Raw genomic sequence first — 27,338 nt, forward strand, 5'->3', positions numbered from 1 at the left:
TACTTATGGTTATTCATATGAAAATCTCATATATTTCACACTCATTAAAAAATCGAGAAATTTTATAATATGGCAGTTAATTATTTGTCGAGAAAATAGAATTTAAGAATGATACGAGGCTGCAATTTTTTTTAGTACAAATAGGAGTAGGGGATACGAATCACATGCTTCGTGGTTTAACTCACTTGTATGCCAAATTGAGCTATGCTCCTTTTAGTGAGGCCACAAAATAGAGAAAATTGCCGTTTTTTAAAAACAATATTAACCGAGATGTCATGGATGAGTGAAACTACAAGTTTACTATTTTTTTCCTTTTTCCTTCTTCTTCTCAAGTGCAACCACAACTTCTCTAGCGGACCAACTTCAGCGAAACTTTTTTTTATTATTTTTTTCATCTTTTCCTTTTCTTATTCTTCTCCTTCGACAGACCAAGTATAATGAATTTTCTTTTTCTCTTTCATCTTCCTCCTGAAGCGACCAACTTTGACAAAACAAGAATACGAAAAAACGAAAGAGTGAGAAAGAACGAGAGTGTAAGCAAGAGAGCGAAAGCGAGAGAGAAGAGTGATCTGTGAGTGGGGAAAGGAAGAGAGCAAGAGAGAAGAGAGTGATCTATGAGTGGAGAAAAAAAGAGAAAGTGGAAGTGAGATGAGTTTTTCTGCGTACACGAATTCATTTCAATAATTTCATCAAATTTGTCGTCAATAAATGATTAAAAGAAAATCTAAATTTCAAAATGGGCAGAAATTTTCTCTCCATAATTTGGTCATTCTTACGAAAATCTCCACAAAATAAATTAATAATATTATTTGATTATTTACAAAATTACGAATGGGAGCATTGATAGTACGCAATATAGGAAATGTTTCCTTCGAAGTCGGGTTCTATTCTCTCACTGAACAGAGCCGGACATTTTTGTGCGGTGGAGCTTAACCCAACTCAAGAGCTGCGGTGCGGAGTCATAGACCTTCCGATCGTCAAAACTCTTGCAAAGACAGCGATAGATGGAGAGAGAAGAGGAAGAAGACGACATAGTTTGTTTAGATCCCTCATTCTTTGTGAACAACGAGTAATTCTCTCTTTATCAATTCATTTTTCTTTTTTGTTTCTTTCTTCGAGAATCTTATGGTATCTGGTATACGAATGTGCAGCTATCAGCTCACCACGTTTACATTCGGGTCCCATGAGATTGAACTCCTCTGCCTTCAGTCTGCTTCCAGTGAGTTTGCCTTTTCAACTTCTGGATTTTAGGGAATATGTTCCGTTTTTCGTGATTGCTTCGTTAAATTATTATTTACTAAGTTTTTTTTTTTCTCGGATTACTTAAGGATTTTCCAAGCATATTCTTGTTGGATTCACTTCCCTATACATTTCCACACCACCTTGTTAGTTTGGATGACGCCAAATGAAACGACATGCATGATTTGCTTTATGCTAATCGGATAAGTTTACGGATGTTATTATTCGCTTCTGAATTTGGATGATATTAACAACTTTAATTGTAGGAAACTATCAAGTGATTGTTGGCACCAAGATGCCTATCTCCGTTCCCAAATGCATCAAATTACGACGATCACTTCTTAAGAGTGATCAATGTTATTATCTCGATTTTTTTTCCTTCTTCTTCCTTTTTTTTTTTTTTTTGGGAAGTGTTAGGGTTTCAACTTATTGAAATGATAAAATTTATAGACGTTACCATAAAAATATGGTAACTGTGAAAGTTAATGTTGGATATTTGAAAAATTAGATTAGGATAGAGTTGAGTTTCAGGGCCTATATTACATATTTGAAATATTTGAAAAATCAGGTTATATTCTTGGATTGGCCTTGCCAATGCTATCTGTTGTTAATGCTAATTGGGGAGTACTTTATTATTTTCATAGACAGGGTTTGGAAGGAATCTTTGTTTCAAAGTTTTGTCTTCTAAAATCCAACCCTTCTCCTAACTTTTCTCTCCGTCACACCTTGGAACACATTGATGGGAGAAAGATATTTGAAATGTCGTATCACAATTTTAACATTCATATAATAAATAAATAGAATATCAATGTTTACTAAGGGTGATCATCAGTTAGTTGGCATCAGTTTTGAAGAGCTTGCATATGCCAACTGACCAACCACATCGGTTGTCTGTCAGTTTTGGTCGATTTTGGAAATCTGGTGAACTGAACAAAAAAAGAGTACTGAATGGAGATTAAAAGAAGAAAGGAGAATAGAATAAAGAAGAGAGAAAGAGGCAGGAGAAGGATAGAGAGAGAAATGGAGAAAGAAGGAAACAAGTATGAAAAAAAAATTGGAAGAAACATAAAAATAAAAATATTTTTTTTAAAAAAAAACAATAAAAATACCTTGGGAAGTCCATCATCAATCAATGATCTTTCAAGGAAAGTTGTTGTAGCGCTACACGCGCAAGCAACATCCAGTACTCTCTCTCTCTATATATATATATATACTTATACATAGTTATTTGAGCCTCTATTAGGTTTGTCGACCGAGTGACTGGTTGGTTTTATTGCATGTAAAATTGACCTGTCCGATTACACCTGTAGGCCAACCTTCTAAAGTTGGTTCAGTTGGTTGGTTCAGTTGGTTGGCTCAGTTTTTTGCTTTTTTATGCTCATCCCCTAGTGTTGCCATTTATATTGATTATTGTAACTCATATGTGCCATTACGTATTGGAAGACCTATTCAGTATGCATTGACGTCAAGATGTAATGTTAGTGATCTGGATAATTTTGTTAAATGCATTAGCTTTTATGTACTTAATATAGATCATAGATACATTTGTCCATCTTATAAAAAATTGAACCGTTAAAGAAATTGCCATGCTCACCAAATAACTTTTTGTTTTGTGAAACAGAAGGTTCTCTTAAGTATTGTTCTTTTAAAGAACATAAATTATTATGTCGCATGTATTAGTTGGACAATAAAATCCTTTGTGATTTCAAAGTTATCGATGATGTTAAAAAATATAGTCTATCATTCCATATTTGCTCCAGTGTGGCCCCCAAATGTCTTGGATTGGTTTCTGTGATATGTTTCTTGAATTTCTCAGTGTCTTTCGACCTTTAAAGATTTGATGTTTCGACGATCTTAAAACTTGAGGTTAAAATTGATATATTCTCCTGGCTTTTAGATTTAAACATCAGCTGCTAGAAGATGAAGCGGTATACATCATGCATGCTATATTAATGTTGAAATTTATTTTCGATGAAATATTCTGATCCTTTTTTCCTCCAATATGAGCACATCAAGTTATAGGACTTGTTGGAAATGTTGCTGAACTAACAATTCTTGAAACAGCTGATTTTGATTTAACGGGGCAATTAGTGTGGCCCGGTGCCTTGCTGATGAACAATTATCTTTCCGGACATTCTCACCTGCTTCAAGGATGTTCTATCATTGAATTAGGATCTGGTGTTGGTATGTACTTGATTGAATTTGATTTCTTCCCCTTGTGACTTCTGTAGCAGAGATACTTCGCATAGTTTGCACATGTAAATCACAGAGTGACATGTTTAGTACGGTTATACTCACTGGATGGCATACTTATAAGTGAGAAGCAGAGAGAGAATAGAAATTAAAGAATTCGCTTTTACAGCATGGGGTATTTTTTTCTTTTTAAAGGAAACAAGTCTCTTTATTCATTAAGAAAATGAAGTGAGACTAATCCTCAAATTACAAGGCAGTCATAAGGATCAGCAGGTGCACCCGGGCATCTCAACTAAGTTGACACCCCCTTAGCACCCCTCATCACATCCTAACACTAGAAAAGCCTTTAAATTAAGCATTACAAAGGGATAAGCAGCATGGGGTATTTGAGGGTGCATACATTAGTATTTTATGTTTAGACAAAGGTTCAGGCGATACAAAGGGAAATCATTGAGAAAGAACTATAAAAAACTGGGGGCTCTAACGGAAGTTCAAGATATGCTACAGAAATTGGTCCACGATACTTCAAAACCAGAACACAAGAAGAAACTAGCTTGAATTTATTTTAGAACATCAAACTTCAGACTCCTAGGAGACAAAAACAACTGTTCATTGATACTACGAAAAGTACTAAATAGGTGGAAGCTCCTAAACTAGAGTAAATTATGGAAACTCAGTCCAATTGGTAATGATAAAAAATTCCAAGTACAAAAGAAAATAAGAAAGAGGGTGAAAAGTACACTTAGAAGAGCCAATGACTTCTCAATGTCCAATGAATTCTCCCAATTTAGTTACATAAGAAGTTCTATAACTTCCCATCTCACTGGACCACGTTTTCAAATGGCCAGCTTGGCCGTACATCGAACTTCTGTCTTGTTCTCAAAATATTTCTCAATGCAGACTATTGGACATAAACAAAAGAATGACTCGATAAACTTTCCTTCCATTCCTTTATACTGCTATATATTGCACGTGGTGAACAACCTAGACGCAATATAATACTAAAAAAATGTAAACATGAAGAAGAGGACTTTGTTCTTGGGTTATATCAAGCAACTTAAAAATGTGCATGAAGCACGTGCTTCTAAGGACGTGGCATCTTGTTTTGTAAGGCTCAGAGACGAATACATTCAAAATTAAGAATTTTCTTCAAGTATCATTCCCATTCTTCAAAGTAATGTTAGGTATGTTTATAATTTTTTCCGGTGGAAAAAGAAAAATCAATCTACATATTGTTTGGGTGTAATTCTGTTTTATAGAAATGTATCAGTGAGGAACTCTGTAATATTTATATATTGCCATGCAGTTATTTGTATTTCTACTGTTTGTGGCCTGTGATTTTCGTATTTTCTTTTGGACACTTGAAGTTTTCTCTTAAAATTAAGGATGACTTGGGAACAACTCAACTCAAAACACCATCCAAATAATTTTTCTGTATAAGAAACAGACGTTTGTGTCAAAAAACAGAGAACAATGTTTTATTGGCATTCTAAAAAAAAACACTTTGATTTTAATGTGAAATGAGATTGACTTTTCTATACAATACACGTTTCATTCAAAAAATAAAATGAAGGTGGCTAAAGCTGATGGAAGTCGGGGTTTGTGAATACCTCATGGGGGAACAAATCCTGGTAAAATCATATTACTAAAGAGACTATTCATGCTACTCCATGAAGATGAAACAAAAGCATCAGTTTTCTATTGTATTGCTATTTTCCATATAGTGCCCACTGATGAAATTCTGCTATGGCATGGGCGAGTCTTAAATACAGGTATCACTGGAATACTTTGCAGCAAATTTTGCCACAAAGTGGTGTTGACAGACCATAATGAGGAAGTTCTAAAGGCGAGGTCATTAGACTAATCTCAATAAAATTAAAGTTATTTAAATAACTAGAGGTTATTCTTTTTTGTTGTTTGATGACCTCGTATATATTATGTCACAGATCCTGAAGAAAAACATACAGCTTCATGCATCTCCTGAATCCCTTGGGAATTCTGCTGGTGAGAGAAACAAGATGGAAAATAAGTTACTTGTTTCTGGATATGCTGATATTTACAATTCTATGCAGGACTAGCAGCTGAGAAGCTTGAATGGGGAAATTCTGATCAGATAACCCAAGTTATAGACAAGTATTCTGGTGGATTTGATCTAATTCTTGGTGCTGATATCTATATCCTTCTACTTCCTTCATTTTGCTCGAGAAATGTTGAATTGACAAATCAGTTTTGGTGATAAACAGTGGAGATATAGAATGAGCCCAAAGTCCTAAAACTCGTCAAAAATTCCTGCCTTTGCTAATTGGTAAAATGTAAAATGTGAGTGCATAACCGTGTTTTCATATCGTAACCTCCTAGGAAGTATCAATACTGATAGGGTATGATGGATTGTTCATCTTCATTTTTCCCTCTTTAAATGATTGGTTATTCTTAGAAACGAACAAAATGCTTCTATCACTTAATCAGACTTCTTATGTAAGTCACGAGTCGAGGTAATTCACTCGATTAGTTAAAAATATATCACATTTTAAATCGTATGTGGAAAATGCCCGCCACATTTGGTCAATAATTGGTTTGGCATATGAGGGAGGGAAAGACTTTGAAAGGCAGGATTGGTGGTTTTCTTTTTTTAGGTATTCTCCTTCAATTTTAATTTCTTTACTTATTTTTCAATCCTTTCACATATAGTAGCTTTTCTTTCCTTCATTTTCTATATTTCTATTAAAGATTTTTATCAGGTTGAGAATTTCCATGCAGATATAGAATAGCAGGAGAAATGAAAGTAAAACTCTAACTGGTTGGTTTCAATAATTTTCTTATACTTTTTCTCTAAGTTATACCATCTACCAAATAGAAAGAATGTCAGAAGAAGCATCTTTGGTTTTGTTTCTAGCCTAACATGTTTTTAACTTTACAAAATTTTAACTAAGAGCGAAAGAAGAGGTTAACACTTCCTCGCATGGTTTTAGGAATGAAACAACGAGCATGAATGTATGTTATAGCTTGTTTGTACAGGAAATGTTACATTTTCGTCTCTAAAGAACCTTGACAATTATTAAGCTTTCAACAATCAAGTGTACCCTTGCTATTCAAAACGGCCGAACGGCTCCTCCAAGTACGAGGAAGAGGAAAATGCAAATTCATTCTAGCATACGTATCCCGAGCTAAGAGGTGAGTAGCTCTTTGGCTTTCTGCTATTATTATTTTTCCAACATCTGAAGAAACCTCTCAACTTTTACTTTGTTGATATTATGTTCCTTTACCATTTTAGTGAATAATCTCTCTGCATCTATATAATAATTGTCTGCTTTGTGATAAAGATCACAATATAGATTGATATGGATTTCCAGAAGGTTCTCTAGAAAGCAAGAATTTGAGAAATTTTAGTCAAGGACCATTGGATGTCATTGTCCAAAGTAGACATCTAAATTTAGCTTAAGCTTCATACTCCTTTTCTCTTCTGCTCCATCGTATTTCTTCTTATCTTCCTGGTTTTATGTTTGAAAATGAGCACTTTTTATTTTTGTGACTTTTACACCTGTTTGATAACTATTTAGTTTTCGAAAATTAAGCCTATTTTCTCTCAATTTTTACAATGGTTTGCATATTTCTTAAGTAAAAGAGTTCAATTTTTAGCCAAATTCCAAATTCCAAATTCCAAAAATAAGTTTTTAAAAGTTACTTTTTTTTTTTTTTTTAATTTTCAAAACTTGGCTTAGTGTTTGAAAATATTGGTAAAAAGTAGACTAGAAAGCAATAAGTTTCAAGGTGAAATTGGTGTTTGTGAGCTTAATTTTCAAAAACTAAAAACCAAAATCCAAAAGGACTGTTTTCACCTTTTTCCAAACCATGTATCATTGGTATTCCATCGATTTCGAGTGATGTTTCTTTATTGATACAGTCGATAAGAGGAAACTACTTTCATAAATGAATGTTTGTTTTATTTACTAAAGTTTGTTTTTTATGCATTTCCTTTGTAGCATGGATGTACTGATACTTGATGAAGCTTCTCGGCATGGGATGCAAATGACTGAAGTAGCTGGAACACGATCTGTGGTTGGGAATCTTCAAGGAGTCATCTACGAAATTACACTCAAATAGAAGCTTTGGGCCTACTAGGAAGATTTTTTTACTTGCAAAGAACCATTTTGGAAGGGATGGGATATTGACCCAAAATTATTTGACTTGATTTGTTTATCTTTATCGTTCAAGGCTGGATGGCACAAATTTTATTGGAAGATATCAGCCAATGAAGGAGTTGAGGAAGGTAAATTTGATGTTACCTACAATTCCTTGTCAAAATTCACCCTCTAATTTAGTAGCTCTCTTTGATTCTTGTCCAACCTTTTGATTTCTGCATAAGTGATTAGATGTACCCCACAGGCTAGATTTATCTGATCCATATCAATTTCAAGATCTTAACCACCCTGGAGTATTGGACACAAACTTAGGGATCTATTAGTTACAAAAGTTATTAGTCTTTTTTTTTAAAAAAAAAAAAAAAAAAAAAAAAGAAAAAAAATCAGGTACATGTTGGACACACAATATTTATAAACTTATCAGATATTTAAAAATAAAATCCTGAATAGACAAATTTGAAATTTTAGAAACTAAATTGGTAATAGAACATTTTTTTATTCAACTTTATTATATTCTTGTAATTTAAAGTGTTAAAGAGGTAATATGAATTAGATGTAAAGATATAACGAAGTTCTGTTTCTGTTCTCTTGTTAAAAAAAATGGACTTGTTCTATTTCTTATTCTCGTTTAAAGAGTCGAGGAAAATAATAGTTTTTTTTAGAGTTAAACTTTCTACATGATTCAGTAGCATTTCGTAGAAGGGAGTTTTTCCCTATTTGTTGATATTTTACTCTTGGGCCTTGTTTACCCCTAACAAAAACGTAACAAATTAATGATAATGTGAAAATAGGCTCTATTTAATTACTTTTGGTGTTTGTGTTTTGCATCCGTACTGATATATAGATCCACTTGCAAATCTATAAACAAAAAATGCAAATTGATTGACAATCAGAGCGTGTTCAATTCAATTGTATCTGAGAATTATGTTGTATCATTATCGTTATTGTTATGGTTATTGTAACGATTAGCATTGTTGCTGTTTTTGAGAAAAAATTATGAATTTTGACATACTTAAATGTGACAAAATTCATAATTCTAAACAAGTACGATAAAAAACAATTCAATTACATTTATGATTTAGATTCATTATAATTGGTTGTACCAATTTTCATTATGGTTTGATAAAAGTGACCTAGATTCCTTCTCAAAGCTGCTGAAGTTAAAAACTCAATCTGTGACAGTTGTCTGATAAGATTGGTTCTGTTCTATTTAAGCATGGAAATTTAGTTCAATTTTACCTATATTCAGTTTGGTAGACACAAGTACAACCAAGTTTTTCTTTCTCAAGATAGATCTATAATGACTGTTTTACACCGTTAATTTGGTTGATTCAATCAAATATTAACTCGAAAAAGAAACAAAAGGATTTAATGGTGAACAATAGAGTGCAGGATAGTTCTCTCCTTAAAGAATATAGTTAAATTATGTCAATCTCTGTAATCATATTAAGAGTCTACAACAATTTTTTGGTTACTGAGGTACTGCTAACTAAGCAAAATGAATGGTTAACCTTAATCAAATAATCTAAAGCAAATAATCTCATCAAATGGGGAATGCACTCAGATCCATTATTTGCAGTCATTCCATTCAATGCCAAACTTGAACCTGAATTCATGGGAAGAGGAAAGCCAGGACTATCTGCCATTTCTACGATGCTACCGAATCCTCTAAGACGGACGGTGTTTCCAAATTCAAGTTCAAGCCTTTTCCATAAGCAGCAATGAGTAAAGCCTCAGCCCTCCCTGCAAATGCGAGAAAAACCATAAGAGGGTCCTGACCAAGATGTTAGAGGTTTCTTCTGCAAGGTGAAAATATTTAAGGGGTCCATGAAATAATAATTTTCATCATATTGCCCCGAACTCTGTTTTTCCTGTTCATGACACAATGACATGGAGATACAAATGTTGGAGTCCCCAGCAATCAGAAATTTCCAAAAAGGAATTTCATTACTTGGGCAGAATAACTTCAGAACACCTCTGCTGAAGGTAGGAATAAATCATAAAACGAAAAACGTTAACAAAATAAGTGTTGATTTACTTATAGCTTCGACATTGCCCTCATTCTAACTTAGTAGAGATGAGTTCAAAGGTCAAGACTTCCATATTTGAAATGTCAATGTGAGCATAACTCAATTGACATAGAATTTAACTATCCATTTCGAGGTCAGATGTTCGACTTGCCTATCGCACATTTTGTCCAAAAAAAAAAAAAAAAAAAAAAGTCAAAGTTGTGAATGATTAATGAGGTATGATATCAGAGTTCTCGTCCAAATATTAAAGTTGGAAAGTAATAACTCTTGAAACATGCAGCGTACAGTACATAATAAGATACCGTGATCTTTTTTCCTTTTCAGAAGAGGGCTTAGAGACGGAAATAATTCAGATGCAATCCTCCGGCTGTCATCCTACAAAGTAAATATCCAAAATAAAATAAAATAAAATTAGGAAAGAAAACTTCTGGATAATAAAATATACAATAAAGCATATAATAATTGCAGAAAGCAGGACCTGCCAACGAATATAACTGACTTTTAGCATTTACTAGGACAAATAGCGGAACTAATTCTCGAAACCAATAAAAGTAAATAATTTCAACGTGTGAAATTACATAAAATGTAATCAGTAGTGAATAAAAGGCTAATTCGTTACTATCAAATATAATAAAGTAATATAGATTACAGTCCTCAAGAGGGAATAAAGTGAGCAAAAAAAGTTGATTAAAAAAATTAAAGCATAAAGTTCAAGTTAAGTTGATATCCTTTAACTTCTAGTATCAATTCATCACTTTCATAAACATTTTATTCCAAGAAAAGTTGGTATACTAGAAGAGGTTACAATTAAATGAACAAGGCATGCTCTGTGACCGTTTGTTCCATTTGGTAGAGGTGGTAAGAGTATAATTCTTCACATATCAGCAAAAGTCAAGTTTTAAAAACTAAACAGAAACATGGGATGATTGTGAAAGAGCATACAAATTGTAAGATCATTAAATTAAATCAGAAATTTAACCACTATTACATGTTCTGCAACTAACTTTTTACATATTAGTAATGGTGCAATGAAGATTAAGAGATCGATTATACAATATAAGTAAATGGCTACTTAGCTTGCCCTTGATTGTGTTTAATTGTGAAGTGTTTGATCTATATGAGAATGAGATGACTAGCTAGACTAATGTCGATAATTGGATGAACTGACCTTAGAAGTATCCTTTCCCGAGAGCTCAAATTTGTTTTTCCACGCAAGAGATGGCACAGGAACAACAGAAAACCCCAACCCAACTAATACGCCAATCCACAATCCATAACCAAATCCTCCACTCCACCACCCCTTCACAGAAAAAAATGGAATTAGGAAAGAAAAAAAGCTCCAACTAATTATATTCCTTCTTTTAATGAAGCCAAACTAAAACTTTCGCCTTAAAAGTGTTAGACATCTCAAATGGAAAAAATGCATTATAATTAGGGTTGTTATCAAAAATGAAAAAATGAACCAAAATATTTACAAATATAGCAAAATTTCACTGTCTATCTGCGATAGACCGCGACAGACAACTACTAGTGTCTATGTCATGATAGACACAGATAGTAATCTATCGCAGCCTATCCCAGTTTATTGCAGATAGACGGTGATATTTTGCTATTATTTGTAAATATTTTCGGCCGTTGTTATTTAAAATAATTTCCCTTATAATTATATTTTTTTAAAAATATTAAAAATAAGGAAATAGATACAACACAAGATGAGTAAGGATCACACGGGTGCAAAAAAAAAAAAAAGATAAGATAAGATAAAATAAAATAACTGAGTTTCAGCTCAACCAACCCTCTAAAATAAGAAAAAGATGGAAAAAGATGTCATAGAAGCTCAAAAAGAAATAGAGAAAAACAGGCACACACACAAAGTAACTCCTGTGCATCATTTTCCTTTTTTTATCCCTTAAAGAAACTGGGCTTTCCGTGAGAGAAGATCCATGACAATTCTCTTGGTCCTCTTCTTCCAAATACGTCAGACCACTTATCAGTCTGGATGTTTGATTATAGTGAATAAATTTGACCATATGGAAAAAAAAATAAAAGAATGATTAGTCCAGAAAAACAGGATAAAGAGACTGGCAATTTTATAGAGGATTGTGTCTTCTTAGCACAAGATCTAGGTTCCACCAAGTCCTATTACAATCAATCACATACCTGTTTTCCATCCTGTGGAAATGGGATTGACTGCTCCAGATATGCCATAGTTCCTAAAGTTAGGGATCACCAACTCATTAAAAACAGAATCACGTCTGTTAAATGAAATAAAATAAAATAAAATAAAATAAAATAAAAAATAGAAGTATGCATCAAAATAAGGAGACCCCAGAAGCAATGTGAAGAAGAGAACAAGGATATTGATATATTTTCCTACTAAACAAACATAAAAGAAGAAGTGTGAAACTAAAGACCCTCAGGTGAAGAAGTGCAATTCATTAAGTACAGCATTTCCTTTTGCTTTATGGAAACTCTTTGTAAATCTTCGCTGGGGAAAGAGAGATCAAAGAACATACCCAATTTCTCTACTTAACTTATTTTGGCTATTAACACCCAAATATTCATTTTGATTTCATCGTAGTCGTCCTACCCAGAAACATTAATGTCAATTGAGAACTAAAAAAAAAACACCCAATTCCAGTATGACATACAGTATGCAAAAATATTCAGAGGCAATAACCTACAGAAATACAATCTTACCAATGGGAGCATTAAAGCTGTGAAGAAGTTGGACAATTGACTTAGCATCTAACCGTTTCCGTCTCCTTCTACCAACTAGTACTTGCAGGTGAGGAGAATCATACACCTAACAAATAAAAAAACATAAAAGGTTAAAAAGAAATTAAATTAATTTAAAAGGAAAAAAATGGGAAGAAAAGGAAGGGGGAAAACTGTATGGACCTCGAGTAAATATGGTCATGAAAAAGAGAAACACATGGAGACATCTGCAAAGCCACTACTCCTCAATAGTTTAACTATAAGAGTTGATAAATCTTTGATGTATGTAATACAGTTAGATTTTACATTCCATAAGCACTTAGTCTTACATTTGATGAACAAGCATTTCCCACACCCGCGAGGCTTAAATACAGAGGAACAATATAGTTATGCACTAATAGTACTATCCCCTGAGTATTGAGAGGAGGAAAAAAACTTCAACCATGCTTGCAGCTAAGTAAATTATGAATATGATTTTTATTATTATTATTATTATTTCTAATCTTTCACCTGCGTACTATTTTTCATCCCTCCATCATTATGGCTAAAGCAGCCAAGTATACATAACCAATTGCCAAACATGAACAAAGCAACAACGATAAGCCGAGAAATCCACATAAGAATAAACATATACCACTGGAATCCCTAGCCTCAAACAAATTTGAGGAATGTGTAAAACAAATACCTAAAGTAAACAAAACGAGATAACGAAACCAATTACCTGAGCCGAAGAAATCGATTCGTCGGTTCTCAAAAGCGCCACAGCACCAGAAACATCAGGATCGACGCCAATAACACAGTCCGAGGCCGGATTTAGGTCTCCTGGGCTAGCATTGGCGGAGTAATCGTAACCTAGAGGAAAAGGACACGAAAGAGAAGCCAACCAGTTGTCCTTGAGTTGAGTGTGGGCGATCTTCAATTTAGCTCCGCCGCTGCTCTTTTTCCGGACCGAAGAAGAAGTTCTTGTAGGAATTTCTGGAGAACGAAGGGAAGAAGAAGAAGAAGAAGAAGAAGAAGGAGAAGAAGAAGAAGTACAGAGAACTCTGAAGTGGTGAAGTTCGGGTCTGAGCTTGGAAGAAAGGGAGTTCATGGTAGAGTTGGACTGAGCTTGCAGTGGATGCGCACAGAATGGAAGGGATTCCATCAATTCAACAAACTTCAGTTCCATTCCTCGACGAGACACATGGGTATTTATACGTACAAAAATAGTTCGCCTACTAAATTGTAATAGATAATTCGAAGAGCTCGCATGTTTCTTTCCCCTCAAATTGTTTCTACCCAATTTTATTTTATCGTCAATTTTCTATAAAATTTAATTTTGATGTTTTCAAATAAAAATGTCATAACAAATCAAGTTAAGACTGACGATCTTCAATTTATCCCAAATATATATATATATAATGAAGAGGTTAGAAGAAAAGTTAAAACAATAACAACAAAAGTAAAATTTATTATTATTATTATTATTATTATTATTATTATTATTTTACAATATGTCCCGTAATAAAAATTGGTATAATTGAAATGAGGTTTCCTTGATGGATGAATCGTAATATGTTTAAATCACGAATACAATTGGAATGCTTCGATCACATTTACCTAGAATTATGAATCTGTCACGTTTTACCGTTATTGTTTGACCCTAAAAGTAATGGTAAATGTAATAATAAACATGACAATAATTTTCAATCGCAATCAGATTGAACATTTTATTATTCAATCAGATTACACAATTTGATTACTAATTTTAAGGCAGGTCCCACATCTCATTACTGTTACAGAAAGACTTGAAATCAATAAATAGAACAGTGCAGCTGACACCTGAACCGTTGTCGACCTCTTTCGGTCAAGTGTTGTAACCATCAGAGCTTCATCGTTGACCGAATCGCCTGCACATATATAAACGAATTCGAATGTGAGATTAATGAAAAAGAATGAATAAGAAATCAAGAGAGCAAGGCATTCGTTCTGTAATACTTTAAAAAGTAATAAAAGAGAACTTCCCAATTTGCACAGTAGATGTAGCCCTTTGGCCGAACCACTTAAACTCCTGTGTCTTTTTTTCTTACCTCTACGATCGTTTAGATTTTGCTAAAGTATCATTTACACGATCATGTAATTCCTATCGCATCATGTAGACGATCGTTTAGCTCAGCGCTCAATCGTCTATACGATCGTTTAGCTCCTCAACTGTCGTTTATACGATCGCTAGCTTTAGCCAACTTTCATCTACACGATCGTCTAACGCTTCCTCCAATCGTTTACGTAATTGAACTATAGTTTAATTCTTGGTGCATCGCCTACACGATCGTGCAATCTTTTGGTAAACGATAGAAGAATTTTCAAGCATCAACATTCTATCTCCCGTGACTCTTGAATTGTTATTGACCGTTATATCTGAGTGTATTGTGATTATTAACGTGAAGATCTGTCATCGAGACAATAAGTGGTATCAGAGCTCAGTGAACAATTCAAGACAGCTCCAAGATTTGAATTCTTGATTCAGAATAATCAATCTTGAAGACCAAGAATGGCGACTACCAGATATGAGATTGAGAAATTCGATGGCAAGACAGACTTTGAACTATGGAAAGCAAAGATTAAAGTAGTTCCGGGGCAACATAATGCTCTCTTGGCTATTACGAACCCTACGAAGTACCCTGAAACACTCTCTAAGGTAGACAAAGAGACTATTGAATCGAATGCATATGGAGTCGTTGTTCTCAATGTCACAGACAATGTTTTGAGGTAGATTGTTGACCAGCCTACTGCCATGCCCTGTGGAATAAGTTGAATGAGATATATCTCAACAAAGATCTGCCCAACAAAGCTTTCTTGAGGGAAAGATTCTTCACTTATAAGATGGATCCAGCAAAATCCCTCACGGATAATCTTAATGAGTTTAAGATGTTGTGCTCTGAGTTCAAATCGATTGGAGATAATATTGGAGAAGAGAATGAGGCGTTCATACTATAGAATTCTCTACCAGAATCTTTCAAAGATGTGAAGACTACATTGAAGTACAGTAGAGAAAGAATTACCACAAATGCTATCATATCAGTTGTAAGAGTCAAAGAACTTGAATTGCAAATGACCAAGAAGGATCAACCAGGAGGTGAAGGCTTGTTCTCATAGAGGAAGAACAAGAACAATGAGAAGGACAAGCAGAACAATGGTGACAAGTCCAAGATAAAGTATCATTTTAAGGATTGTTATACCTTGAAGAGAAAATTGAACCAACAGAACAAGGGTTGTAGAAGAGAATTCCCTAGTCTATCAAATGCTTTAGCTGCTACTAAAGAAGGTGGAGACCAGAAGACTATGGAGACTCAAGATTGGGTACTAGATTTTGGTTGCTCAATCCACATGGGATGGTGTTGTACTTATAAGAAGTGGGATGGTAGGCTGATCTATATGGAAAACAATAATACTTGCAGAGCTGTGGGAATAGGGTCTGTGTTCTTGAAGATGCAGGATGGTTTAGTCAAATTGATAAGGAACATGAGACATGTTCCAACTTTGAAGAAGAATCTCCTTTCTTTGGGGATGTTTGTTGCCATAGGCTGTGAATATAGGGGTGTGGGAGGCACCTTTGAAATTATTAAGGATTTTAAAGTTTTTTTGGTGGCAACCAAGGTAAATGGTTTATATGTCATCAGGGATGTGCAAATGGCATACTCGACTTTGTTAGCAACCGATGAGGAACCTACTGAAGATGAGTTGTGGCACAAAAGACTCTCTCATATCAGTGTAAAGAGGCTGCAAGTATTATCTAAGCAGGGAATTCTACCAAAGGGTGTTGGAAATAGCCTTAAATTTTGTGAACATTGTATATTGGGAAAAGCTACAAGACAACAATTCCCCAAAGGACAGCACACTTCAAAGGAAATCCTTGAGTATGTGCATTCAAACTTGTGGGAGCCAGCTCACTCTCCATTTCTTAGTGGAGCAAGGTACTTTCTTTCATTTGTAGATGACTACTCAAGGAAGAGTTGGGTTTACTGTTTAAAATCCAAAGATGAAGTATTTAGTAGATTTAAAGAATGGAAGATCTTGATTAAGAAGCATACCTCTAAACAAATTAAACATTTGAGAACTGATAACGGTTTAAAGTTTTATGAAGAGGAGTTTAATTTGTATTGCAGGGAGCATAGCATAGTAAGGCATATGACTATGAGGTACACACCTCAACAAAATGGAGTAGCTGAAAGATTAAATAGAACAGTGCTGGAAAGAGTAAGATGTCAACTGTCCAATGCCTTATTGCCTGAAAGATATTGGGTTGTAGTTGTCTCCTACACTATATACACTCTTAATAGATGCCCTCATCAATCTATAGAGCTGAAAACTCCTGAAGAGAGGTGGACAAGGCAACTACTTAAGCTAGAACACCTAAAAGTATTTGGTTGTGTAGGCTATGTGCACCAAAGCCAAGGGAAGTTGAATCCAAGGGTTGTAAAGTGTATGTTTTTAGGCTTTACACCGGGAGTAAAGGGCTTGAGGCTGTGGCATCCAGCTGAAAAGAGGCATGTGAACAGTAGGATGTGATTTTTAGAGAAAATGAGATGTTCATGATGTCAGGACAACCATCTTCTACAGTAACAAAGACTAGTAGCACTAGATTTGAGGTGGAGTCTCAAAATGATCGTGGAGCTTCTACTTCTTCTCAAAATCAAGAGTTAGAAGGTGATAAGGCTACTGAAACTAGTGAGCATCTATCAGGTGATCAAGTTGAGACACATGGGGACCTACATAACTACTCATTGGCAAAAGACAGACCTAGAAGAACAATAATACCACCAGCAAGGTACCAAAAGTCTGATTTTGCCAGTGTAGCATTGAATGCTGCCATTTATTTGAGTAATAATGAACCTTCCAACTTTGAAGAAGCAACAAATAGCTTGGATGCTAGGCAATGGATTGAGGCAAGTCCCTTAATCAAAATGACACTAGGAAATTAATACACTTGCCTAAAGGGTACAAACATATCTCATGCAAATGGATTAACAAATTTAAAGAAGAGATTCTAGGTGTACAAAAGTCTAGGTTCAAGGCTAGACTTGTTGCTAAGGGGTTCATTTAAAAGGAAGGCATTGACTACAATGAGGTGTTTTCTCCAATTGTGAAGCATACTTCTATCCGGCTGCTTCTTTCCTTAAGGAAGGCATTTACTACAATGAGGTGTTTTCTCCAATTGTGAAGCATACTTCTATCCGGCTGCTTCTTTCCTTAGTTGTGCAGAAAGATTTGGAGTTAAACCAATTGGATGTAAAGACAACCTTCCTACATGAGTTGTTGAATGAGACAATTTACATGACAACCTCAAGGCTATGTTAAAAGTGGAGAATAAACCTTGTGTGTTTATTGAACAAGTCCATATATGGCCTAAAACAGTCACCGAGATGCTGGTATAAGAGGTTTGATGAGGTGATCTCCAAGATGGGGTTCAAAAGGAGCTCATTTGATTGGTTTGTCTACACAAATACAAGTAGTTTCAAGGGAAATTTGTACAGATCACCCAAAAATTGGGCCCAAAATGTCAAATGACCCATTTTTAAAAAATAATGTCAATTGACCCTCGGCTGACATCATCGTCATACCAAATTACGTAAATTGTCCTTACTTCTTCGTCTTCTTACCTTTTTACTGAGAACCCACCAAAACTAAAAAATATTCTTCATTCAAATTTTCCAAGACCAACGACTTCGTATCGCTCATAAACTAAAACATTATTTCCGACTTGCAAACGATTCTACTGCCGCCGACAAATCAAATCTGATCGGCAAATCTTTCAATAGCCTGAAAATGTCTTACACTGATCGGTAATGGGGCTTTATGAGTTGTTCTGGGTTTAGAAATACACTGATATGGTTTTTTTTTTTTTATGTGTTCTGTGGTTGAAGACGAGTAGAAAGAGTTTGTGAGCGAGATAAGTGAGAGTGAAATCGGTAGAGCGACACCGGAGAGAGCAAATATGAGCGAGATAAGTGAGCTATGGTTTTTTGTTTGTTTTTCTGGTTTTCGATGTGTTATGTGGTTGAAGACGAGTAAAAAAGAGAGAATGTGAGCGAAATAAGTGAGAGCAACACCGGAGAAAGCGATACTGGAGAGAGTAATACCGGAGAGAGCGATACCAGAAAGAGCACCACCAGCGAGAGCACCACCAGTGAAAGCGAGTCTAGCGAGAGCGAATTCAGCGAGATTTAAACAGAATGTTGTTTTACATTTTTTTTCTAAAGGAGTTTACTGATTGAATTTTTATTTCATGCAAGAGTGATTTAAGATGACTACATGTTTCAGAATGCCCGAAGCTGACCGATTTCCCGGTCAAGTAACCAGTTTTGCCTACATTGTTAATACAAACAAGATTGTGAAAGAGAAGCTTATGCCAACGCAGTTGGGCATATTCAAGAGAACAGTTTTTGGGTGATTTGTAGACATTGACATGGTGTTTAACAGCCCAATTATCCATCACATGTTGCTTAGAGAAGTGAAGAGGACAAGATCAGACTCAATGTCATTCTCTGTTTGTGGGAAGGTTGTCACTTTTGCGAAGGATGACTTTTTGTTGATAACTGATTTGTGGCAATCCCCAACACGAGTTGATCAGAACCAACAGTCCTCATAATGAACTTGCTATCAAGTATTTTGGTAATCGAGTGACGAAGGACATTTTACACCTCCGTCAACTTGAAGAAAAATACAAGGACTTGGAGTTTGAAAATGATGATGATGATGTGAAGATTAGCCTAGTTTACTATATTGAGGTCGCAATGATGGGAAAAAACAAACAGAAAAATGCAGTGGACCTCAAACGTTTCAAGGACGTTCAAAACTTGGAGTACTACAATAGTCTTGATTGGGGTACCATTATTTGGGAGAGGACATTGGATGCCCTAAAGACTGTGTTGAATGATAAGAGCAGTCTATATAAAACGAGGGTCAAAGCAAATTAAAACTACGTTGTGAAGTACTCCTTACGTGGATTTCTACAAGTGTTCTAGGTAAATTTGCTTAACATAATAATCGTCTTGTTTGATCTAACATTACTATTGTTCTTAATATATTTTAAATTTTATTTAGGTATGGACGTACGAGATCCTAGCTTCATCGATAGTTAGGAACATTGCAGATCGAAAGAGCAAGGTGGTTTGCCCCGCATATTACGATGGTCATGCTCCCACTCAGTGTCCTTCAAAGTACTCGAGAGAGAGAGATTCGAGTCTAACAATGTACGTTTAATCTATGCATAATATGTTTATTTGGTTGTTAAATTGACACTAACCAGTTTACTGGGCTGTTAATGCAGATAAAGGTTAAAGAGGGCACTGTCATGTTAGATGCTGAAAGGGAGTTTTGGGATACCCCAGTGGACAAACGACCTATATTTGAGCTAGGTACGGATGATGATAGTGCTGAAAGTGGCAATAGGTCAACTAGTGATGGGGGTAGTCCTGAAAGTGAAAGTGACGGTGATGATCATCGTGGAGATGACAATGATGAAGTTGTCAAGGTGGAGCGAGGGGATGAACCTGAGCATTCGAAGCATGAGGATGCTGAATATGGAAGGGTGGAAGAAGGGACATACACACCTAGTGAAGATATGTTCTATGATATGATGGGGGACGTACACGAGGAGGACAAGTTGAACCAACTTGATGTCTATCTTGCGGACTTCGATAGAGAGCGACCTGTGGATGAGGAGGGTCCTGAGTGTACTGCCCACCGCAAGGAGGAAGCCAATCCCGACGAGTCTATTTATTCGTACCTGCGGACCATTGATAGCTCACTATCAAGGTTGGATGGCCGTATATCGNCCCGACGAGTCTATTTATTCGTACCTGCGGACCATTGATAGCTCACTATCAAGGTTGGATGGCCGTATATCGGGTTTAAATAGTCGTATATCCAGTATGGAGGAAAACATGATTGACATGAAAGGGCAATTGTCAGCCATCCAGTCAATGTGCAAAGTTTGCATTTACTATCATTTTATGTCTTTATGTGTTTAGTTTTTACGTGTTCATGAACTCATCATTTTACTTTACTAATTGAAGGGTTCCACGGTGAATGAGGAGACGATCAGGTCACCCATCCTATCTTGGGATCCCGATACGACTACGACTGCCTCTGACACTCCCATCCCCATCCCCCCTCTACAGTCCGATACCATCACTTCACTACTCCCACCCCCTGTACAGCCCGATACTGCCACGACATCACCAATTGACGTCGAACCTATAGAGGTCGATGTCCCACAAACAGAGTCGACATGTCTGCCTTACTCACCATGCCACATACAGAGGCTGACATGTCTGGCATCCTAGAGGCCAACACTTCTAGGATTGTTACGACCACAAAAAGAGTTCCACTAGTGAGTAATTGATTGATCAGTAATCTTTGTTTATGTTTTTATATTTCTTGATGAGTAACGTTTTGTTATCTGTTTATGTAGGAATCTCGAAGAATTAGTCGTAAGAGAAAACCTATTGATAAATATACACCCCCAGCCCAAGTAAAGAAGAAAAGTGTGGTTGAGCATCCTCTCCCAGGTGTAGCTACGTCACTATCCAGATCGATCGTCACATATAACGTAGCGATACAATGTTCCACACAATATCCTTACAGAAATGATGGGTTGGATCTCAGACGATAATACGGACAACGAGGTTCGAGATAACTCCTTTAAACCATTCGCCAAACAATTCTTCAAGGAATTGATTGCCCCGAATTCGTTGGTCGAGTGTGATGTAAGTGTCCTAGTCTTTACGTCTTTACATGTTGGCTATCTTGTACTTTTACTGACATATTAATTTTTCGTGCAAACCATAAATACTTTATTTTATTTTATGAAAGATAAATTTTATATCTGGCTCGACATGTGCATGCACAAGTTCACCATCTTGCCAATTGGTGTAACGGTAAATTTTGATATTTCGTTTCTTAACTTCTCATTTCATTAAGTTTCCTAGTCTTTACTTCTTTACTTAATTTCTCATTTTACTTGACAGAGTCACCTTAATGCTCGTGGCGAGGAATTTAAACGAATAAAGAATAAGTCACTTCTGGAGGCTGCCCTAGCATGGGAAGATGAAGACACGTATAAGGACTATGTTACCGATAAATTCGATGTCAAATGGGCAGATGTGGATTTCGTTTATACAGCGATGAATATCAGTGACCACTGGATGGTCCTTGCAATGGACATTAACAGAGGCCACATATTTGTGTTCGATTCACTTCCGTCATACACACCAATGACAAAGCTGGTGAATTGGCTAGAGCCATTGACGGTCACAGTATCATCCCTACTTCACTACTGTGACATGGATCGTTCAAAGCCGAATCTATCCACAGCCCGTTAGATAATCTCGCGACCTATGAACGTTGACATACAACACAGGTAGCTTGATTGTGGCATCTTCGCAATAAAATTACTAGAACACCTGGTGACTGGTGCTGATTCATCTGTAATCCCTCATGAGAAGATGAGTGAATATAAGATGCAGTTAGCATGTCAACTATGGGCAAACACTCCATATTTTTTATGCGAAATTCTCCTCTGGATGGTATTCTTCTCACTCTCTGTCGCCCGACTTGTGGCACAAACTTCGGAGGAAGGATAATCTTTTCTACGTATCCAGAAGGTCTTTTCCATTCAGATATGTGGCCAAGTGGATTTATAGGCTCCGCATACACAGTCACTCAAGAGTCCACTGTATAAAATCGACTGCAAAGACTGTGGATGGGTATATTTCTTTCCTTGGCAACAACAATTACATGCGAACACAGGATACCAAGTGAGTCGAATTCCTTACACGTGCATTCCTTCGTGTGAAGATTGACAATACCGTCCAATCGATTATCTCGCATGTGTACCCGATAACAATCAATAGGCTCCACCCGATATCGTATGCCCTTATTGACTTCACTTGCCAATTGGGTTTCACAGTACTTAAAGTACAATGTCGTTCGAGATGCCCAATAATTCCTCTTTCGTAGAACCACGATTGGAGCATTCCTCTAACATGTTCAATCGAGCATACTATGGGCATTAGTCGATACTCTTTAGTTAAGGAATTGAAACACTCTACACTGTTGGATGTCATGTTATCATATCTTCGTTCTATTTGGTAAACTCTTGCCCACCTTTGAAGACCGATGCCTTCCAAGGAGTTCGTCCCATTTTGTCTGGAACTCTATCATGCGAAATTCCCTTGCTGCATCTCTAAATATCCCAACAACCGTGCTATCTTTAAAGTTTATAACCAGATTCTATTCTATATGCCATGTGCACAATCCATGAAATGCTGTGGGAAAAAATGCACGAATAGCATTGCCGATAGATACCATCCGATCAGACACAAACACCAGATTATCGGGTTCTCCGATACTGCATTTCAAGTTTGACATAAATCATTTCCATCGGTTTCATTGTCCACTATTGCATATGCTAGTAGGTATAATTGATTGTTCCCGTCCATAGAAATCGCAACGAACATGGTGCCTTTGTATTTTCCTTTCAAGTGCAACCCATTAACAATAATACAAGTCCGACAACTTGCAAAACCTCTAATACAAGGCACTAATAACATAAACATATACTTGAAATGCACCTCATCTTCAAGTTCGATCTCAAATACTGTACCCAGATTCTCTATTTTTAGCGCTTCTCCATAAGCATGTAGTATGGAGTACGAGTATTCTGGAGTACCTCTAGTGAGATCATACGCGGCTTCCCTTGCACGCCACGCTTTATCATAACGTATGTTCACACCATAATCTCTTCTCATATTCTCAACGATATGACAAGGTTTATAAATACGTCCTATTCCGGTGAACTTCTCTTTGATGAGCTGAGCAACAACCGTAGCAGTTGCTTGTCTATGGTCGTGATTTAAAATTCCAATGAAACATGTGTGCGAACTGTAGTACTTTGTGATCTTGAATATATCAAATTCTTCCATTTTGACTGCACTAAGGCTCCACTTACATGTCTCCCCAATGCATTTGATAATGAACAGAGATTTAATTGATTTCCTGACCTTAAATTCAAAATTTCTATTGATTGACAGAATAGATAATCTCATTTTCAAGTCCTTTTTGCTCAAAAATAGTTGACCAACTTCAACGTCCTCTGTCCCAGATAAAGAGGTGTCAGGCATAATCAACTCTGTCCTATGACTTGAAGACATAGATGGTGGAACCACTGAAGCTGCTATAGAACGACGCACATCTCTATGATCACAATCCATTTCATTCAATCCTGCTGGTTGCTCATTCACATCCACTGAAGAACCACAATCCATATAATCGAATGTTGATGGTACAATGTTAATAGACAATGGAATATTAGTGTTGGTAGACAATGGAATATCATCCCCTTCCCGACGAAACTGATATGATTCCTCGTATTGTCTGTCCACAGCCGTATCATCATAACTCACATTTCCAAACCCCATTCCAACCCTTTCGTCCTGTTTAGACTTCAACGTTACAACTATCTGAAGTTTACTAAGCTCTTCTCACAAAAGAAGGAAGTGAACATCATCATCATTCATTTGCATTGTGGAGGGGCTTCAAATTCAAGATTATATTTAACTTTCAGGATAAGATCAAACTCTGAAGAACTGACTTTTGTAACCCTGTAAATGCGAGATTTAAGTTCTTCATAATTCAATGTATGAGGCACAACGATTCCTTTCAACTATCTCTCAATATACGAACTTTCATTCTCATCCCAATCACCTCCAGATTGAATAAATAGACATTTTTCTGTCATCCTACAAAGCAAGAGAACATTTGTCATTAAGCTGTACAAGCAATTGAAGTGTACTCTCGCTCTCTCTCAAAATCTTGCTCTCTCTCGTAATCTCGCTCTCTCTCTTACTCTTCCTCTTTCTTACTCTCTCCCAATACAAAATTTCGTAATGCTGCCTTTCCAGAAATAACACATCAAAAATAATTAAACAGACTCAAAATAATTCACCTTTCTAAAAAAAGTTGTTCCTTTCTGAGAAAGCCTCGTCTTGGAAATCCCCGTTCGAAAAATCTCCGTTCAACAAAACACCGTCGAAAACCAGAGTAGTAATCACCTTTGAAATGGAGTTTAGAGTTTAAAGAAATCATATTGTATTGTGTTTAGGTATTATTGATTTGATTTGAAGCTTCCGTCGTGAAAATTGTCAAATCAACAGTACACTGACAAGCAATCACATCAAACTAGGGAATTTCAAGCGAGAGCGAGAGCGAGAGCGTTTAATCAGACGAGAGCAAGATTTACCTCATGAGGCCAGTGTAAGGGAAATTTACGTAATTTGGTATGGCAATGATATCAGCAAAGGTTCAATTGACATTATTTTTTAAAAATGGATCATTTGATATTTTGAACCCAATTTTTGGGTCATCCGTACAAATTTCCCTAGTTTCAAGGAACCGGTCTATCTACTCTTCTATGTAGATGACATGTTGCTGACCGGGAGACCCAAAGAAAAATTGAAGCAAGTGAAAATGCTTCTTAAGAAAGAATTTGATATGAAAGACCTAGGGGAGTCAAGGAGGATCCTAGGCATTGAGATAGAAAGAGACAAAAAACAGGGCAGATTGCTTGTTAGCCAATCTGAATATTGTTCAAAGATATTACAAAGGTTCAAGATGGAGAATGATAAACCAACAGGTACTCCTCTTGCTCTTCACTTCAAGCTTTCAGTTGCCAATAGTCCAAAAAGCACAACATTTGAACATATGAAGGTTGTCCCTTATTCCCAAGCATGGCAAACCCTGGTAGAAGTGATTGGGAGACAGTCAAGTGGATACTAAGGTATCTATGTTCATCCAAAGAGGCGAAAGTCTTATATAGACAGAATAAGCTATCCAATGATGAAGTTTATGGTTATGTAGATGCAGACTATGCAGGGGACTTAGACAGAAGACATTCCCTGTCCGACCATGTTTTCCTATGGGGGAACAATTTGATCAATTGCAAAGCTTTGCAGCCTGTTGTGTTCCTTTCCGCAACAAAAGCTGAGTTCACGATTGTCCAATGCTTCCTCTAATCGTTTACTTAATCAAACTATCATTTAGTTCTTGGTACATTGTCTATATGATTGTGCAGTCTTTTGGTAAACCACGGAAGGATTTTCAAGCATCAACATTCTATCTCCCCTGACTCTTGAATTGTTATCCATCGTTATATGAGTGTATTGTGATTATTAACATGAAGATCTAGTCATTTGGGACAACAATTACGATTATTGAAAGTATAAACTTTAGGATGATTAAGTTTTACTCATTTTAGTATGTTTTTTGAAAATTCAATCCAGATATTAAATTTTAAAATAGATCCATTATAATAAAAGATTAGATATTATAATAAAAAATAAGCTTTTAAAAAACGAGTAAGTTGATATATTTACGAAAATCCATGGTTTTAATTAATAAAACTCAAATGCGGAATGTAAATTGATCTTCCCTTATAAAAAGAAGTATTTAGTTAAAGAACAATACCTCTCTCTTCCCCCTACACACATAAAAAAATAATTTGTAATATATCTTTTATATTTTTTTTTTAATGCCACGTGGCAACTTTTTGCTGCACCTAATTTTTTTTCTTAGTTAAAATAGCATACACATAAATGGGGTGTAAAACATCAATTATGCGTTATTAATTCCTTGCTTGAAAAGCATCAATGTCATAATATTCTAGAGTTCAGACCTTGTCCCAAAGGCTTTCAAAATTCAAAATAAGTAAATCAATAAATAAATATGGCGTTAATTCCATCCATTTTACTTTAAATTGGTATATTTTAAATTGGCAGGTTGTTTTACTTCTTTAATTCGAACAAAAAATAATGTTATAGCCATTTGCTTCCACAATGTTTTTCTTTATTCAGCAAATAAAATAATGAAAACGCAGAAAATCTGGATGATTTGAAAGCATACGGACGTGAACTCAGAATTTCTCCTCTTTTTCTATTCCATTAATTCATGTTAAAGATTAGCTTCAAAGAAGGGAACTCAATTTCTTCAGAAACATGACAATTTCATCCTTCAATTCAGGAGAAATTCCTCTGCACTCAATCTCTTCTCTAAGCTACTCATTCTCCTTTTAAACACTTCCCTTCCAAACCTAATGATTTCGGCCAAATGAAAACCACAAACGATTTTTCAATCGGAAGTTCCCAAAAATGCAGATCAAGAACATCGAGTTTTACAGTGCACCATCCAGTCCGAAGCAGTGTAAGTGTCCGATTGGACATTCACGTCCAAATTCTACCCTAGATGAGTTCGAATTCGGAACTAGCAGTCGTTTCAATCTCAACAACGTCGATTTAGATCTAGAGGATCGAACAGAGCAACAGAACAAGAAACGAATGCAAATAGAAGATGAATCATTACCTGTAATGGCGTTTGCCGATGAATTGTTTTCAGATGGGAAGGTTCTTCCTCTTCCTCCTCGGCTCAAAATTCCTCCGCCTTATGAACGTCTCAACGAAAATCGCAGCGGCAAAAGCTCCACCGTAACGTCGCCTCGATCACCGGTCTCGGCGCTCAAAATCAAATTTGTTCATCAGAATCTGTGGAACGATGAATTTGATCCTTTCTTAGTAGCCTTACAGTGTGTGAAGAAAGATGGAGCGGGAAAAACCCAAGCAAATAGTAATGGGCCGGATCCGGCTCATTCACAATTCCAACGAAGGCCCAATAGTTCAACGGAACAAATGATGGGCCTCATATTACCTCATCGTCAGCCCAATTCAAAAAATGGGCCAATAGAAAGCCCAAAACTGTTCATTGAACCCAAAGGATTGGCATTTGCAAGAGCAGTTGTGAATATGGACCTTGAAACCGGAAACGGGTTCAACAGGTTGACAATGTCAGGGCCCATTTTGAAGTCGAACGGGAACCGCAAAGATGGCAAACGGTTTTCTACATGGAAGAGAAACAAGCTGAGGAAACTTCTGTCCTTGTTTGGAAAGCTCGGTCTCAAGTCCGCGGGATCAGCCCCATAAGAGGTTCT

General features: G+C 36.1%; 2 protein-coding genes across 2 annotated transcripts; one reads left to right on the forward strand and one right to left on the reverse strand.

The window, feature by feature from the left end:
* The first annotated feature begins 833 nt into the window (after window positions 1-833).
* Window positions 834-7,775, forward strand: LOC120088063 (protein N-lysine methyltransferase METTL21A). Its single transcript, XM_039045101.1, has 8 exons — window positions 834-1,069; window positions 1,152-1,219; window positions 3,304-3,423; window positions 5,205-5,278; window positions 5,379-5,436; window positions 5,505-5,606; window positions 6,492-6,603; window positions 7,413-7,775. Exons 1-8 carry the CDS (start codon window positions 1,005-1,007, stop codon window positions 7,531-7,533), a joined length of 720 nt encoding a protein of 239 aa, XP_038901029.1. The 5' UTR covers window positions 834-1,004; the 3' UTR covers window positions 7,534-7,775.
* A 1,163-nt stretch (window positions 7,776-8,938) lies between these two features.
* On the reverse strand, window positions 8,939-13,534 carry LOC120089147 (Holliday junction resolvase MOC1, chloroplastic). Its single transcript, XM_039046561.1, has 6 exons — window positions 13,041-13,534; window positions 12,302-12,407; window positions 11,762-11,814; window positions 10,770-10,901; window positions 9,904-9,976; window positions 8,939-9,314 (listed from the first exon to the last, which is right to left on the reverse strand). Exons 1-6 carry the CDS (start codon window positions 13,485-13,487, stop codon window positions 9,220-9,222), a joined length of 906 nt encoding a protein of 301 aa, XP_038902489.1. The 5' UTR covers window positions 13,488-13,534; the 3' UTR covers window positions 8,939-9,219.
* Window positions 13,535-27,338: the final 13,804 nt, after the last annotated feature.

Source organism: Benincasa hispida, chromosome 10 (genome assembly GCF_009727055.1).
Source record: "Benincasa hispida cultivar B227 chromosome 10, ASM972705v1, whole genome shotgun sequence".
Lineage (NCBI taxonomy): Eukaryota > Viridiplantae > Streptophyta > Magnoliopsida > Cucurbitales > Cucurbitaceae > Benincasa > Benincasa hispida.